Raw genomic sequence first — 2,079 nt, forward strand, 5'->3', positions numbered from 1 at the left:
TGTGTAGTTTATAGCTGTATGGTATACTGCGTACACCAAAATAGCAACTGCGCTTGATACTACAGATACCATAATGCAACAGTCCCCTCATATCCGGAAGTGCCTGACAATTCTCAACGTGATCATACAGGAGCAGACAGAAGGGAATGATGTCTCTGTGTAGCAAAAAAAGAAAGTTAGATAAAAATGTTCAGGATAATCTGTATTTCGACAGTTATTCTGATGTTACAATACACGAGGAAATGATCGCTGACCATGTGCGGACAAACACGTACAGGATGGCCATCCTGAGAAACAGCAATGCAATCGAAGGTAAAGTTGTTCTGGATGTCGGTGCAGGCACCGGTGTTCTTAGCATTTTCTGCGCCCAAGCTGGTGCCAGAAAGGTATATGCCGTTGAGGCAAGTTCAATTGCCGATCAAGCAGTTAAAATCGTAAAACTGAATAAGATGGAGGACAGGATCGATATCATTAAAGGCACTCTGGAGGCAATCGATCTGCCCGAGCAGGTGGATGTGATTGTTAGCGAGTGGATGGGCTATGCACTGCTTCACGAGTCCATGCTGAATTCCGTCCTTTTTGCTCGAGACAAATGGTTGAAACCAGGCGGCCTCATCCTTCCCTGCAAAGCGGAACTGTACCTCTCACCGATCAATGACCTTGTGTCGGAGGACCGCTTGAGCTTTTGGAGCACGGTTAAGGGCCAGTATGGTGTCGACATGTCTTGCATGACAGACTTTGCTAGGAGGTGCATCATGAACAATGACATCACAGTAAATCCGGTGACTGTAGAGGACGTGCTGTCCCATCCATCTAAATTTGCCGAGCTGGACTTGTACACTGTGACGGTGGATCAGTTGAAATCGGTGAAAGGCATCTTTAGCTGCGACTGTTTCGGCTCGTCTACCGTGAACGCTCTTTGCGTGTGGTTCACGGTAACGTTCCCCGGTGGGGAAAAGCCATTGATCCTCTCCACGTCTCCGTTCAAACAGGAAACCCACTGGAAGCAAGCCATTCTCTATCTAGATGAACCTGTGGATGTTGAACAAGACACGAAGGTCGAGGGCGAGATTCATATGTATCCCTCTGCGGAGAGCTCCAGGCATATTTGCATCCATGTGGACTACTCAATTGGACAGCTGAAGATGCAGTCTAAGACATTTTCCATCCCCGATGGTTATTCAGAAACACAGTCCTAGCCTAATTGCATTGTTTACAGATGTTCTCCAGCATCTGCCTGATTCCTAGGCTTGTCAATGAACAAATTATGCTCGTCCAGTCAACATTTTTAATACCAGCCACAACAGCTGGAACTGAATAGGAAATAAACTTCTTTTGCTTAATTGCACACTGTTTTGCTCATTTGTGAATCACTTATCACTATTTATATTAAGATTATTTTTAAATTATTAATTTAAGAAACTGTGCTAAATTAGGCTATAATATAGGCAATATCATTAATGCGCTCTTTTTGCACCTGTGAATTACAATATGACTTGTACTGCCCTCATTTTAAAGCTATGTTGAGCTAAGAGTGGTCCCAGTAATATTATTTGTATAGGAGACACTACCAAGAAATGGATTTGATTTCACTAGGCCTAGACTCACAGATCAGCAGTAGAGGCCTTTAGTATCATCCTTCTCACAAGGGGCACCATACTGTGCACCTGTTGCTCCGGTTAACCTTTAAAAGGGTGGGTTTTGAACATTCTAACACAAGATTCCATTCCGCAACAATTCAAGGTTCTAAAATTCTATGTACAATTCAATGAACCCAGATATTCTTTAGAATGTTAATTTCCCAACATTCCAAACACACCTGTGCGACGGTACACTCATAGGCCAAGTTCACGTTTCTCCTGAAAGGATGCAGATGTTTGTGCTCCACAGTCAATCAAACTCTCATCCCTTCTGTGCGTCTGACGCAAGGTGATGATCGGATGAAATAGGTCTGAGACACTGTCTGAGGCTGTGCACCATTGCATTACAAAAACATAAAGTCCTAAAAACCTTCTGTGCTGCTCCGGTATCTTCCTAATCCAGGTCTGAGACACTGTTTACCATATGGACATTTTTCAA

At 43.7% G+C, this 2,079-nt stretch overlaps 1 protein-coding gene across 1 annotated transcript; it reads left to right on the forward strand.

The window, feature by feature from the left end:
- The first annotated feature begins 98 nt into the window (after nucleotides 1–98).
- Nucleotides 99–1,348, forward strand: prmt6 (protein arginine methyltransferase 6). Its single transcript, XM_062520952.1, has one exon. The coding sequence runs from the start codon at nucleotides 147–149 to the stop codon at nucleotides 1,197–1,199; it is 1,053 nt and encodes a 350-aa protein (XP_062376936.1). The 5' UTR covers nucleotides 99–146; the 3' UTR covers nucleotides 1,200–1,348.
- The last annotated feature ends 731 nt before the right edge of the window (nucleotides 1,349–2,079 follow it).

The sequence above is a fragment of the Sardina pilchardus genome, chromosome 19, assembly GCF_963854185.1.
Source record: "Sardina pilchardus chromosome 19, fSarPil1.1, whole genome shotgun sequence".
Taxonomy (NCBI): Eukaryota; Metazoa; Chordata; class Actinopteri; order Clupeiformes; family Clupeidae; genus Sardina; species Sardina pilchardus.

Excerpts from the sequence above, each read along its gene's own strand:
- prmt6 (XM_062520952.1), top strand. The coding sequence starts at position 147 with ATGATGTCTCTGTGTAGCAAAAAAAGAAAGTTAGATAAAAATGTTCAG.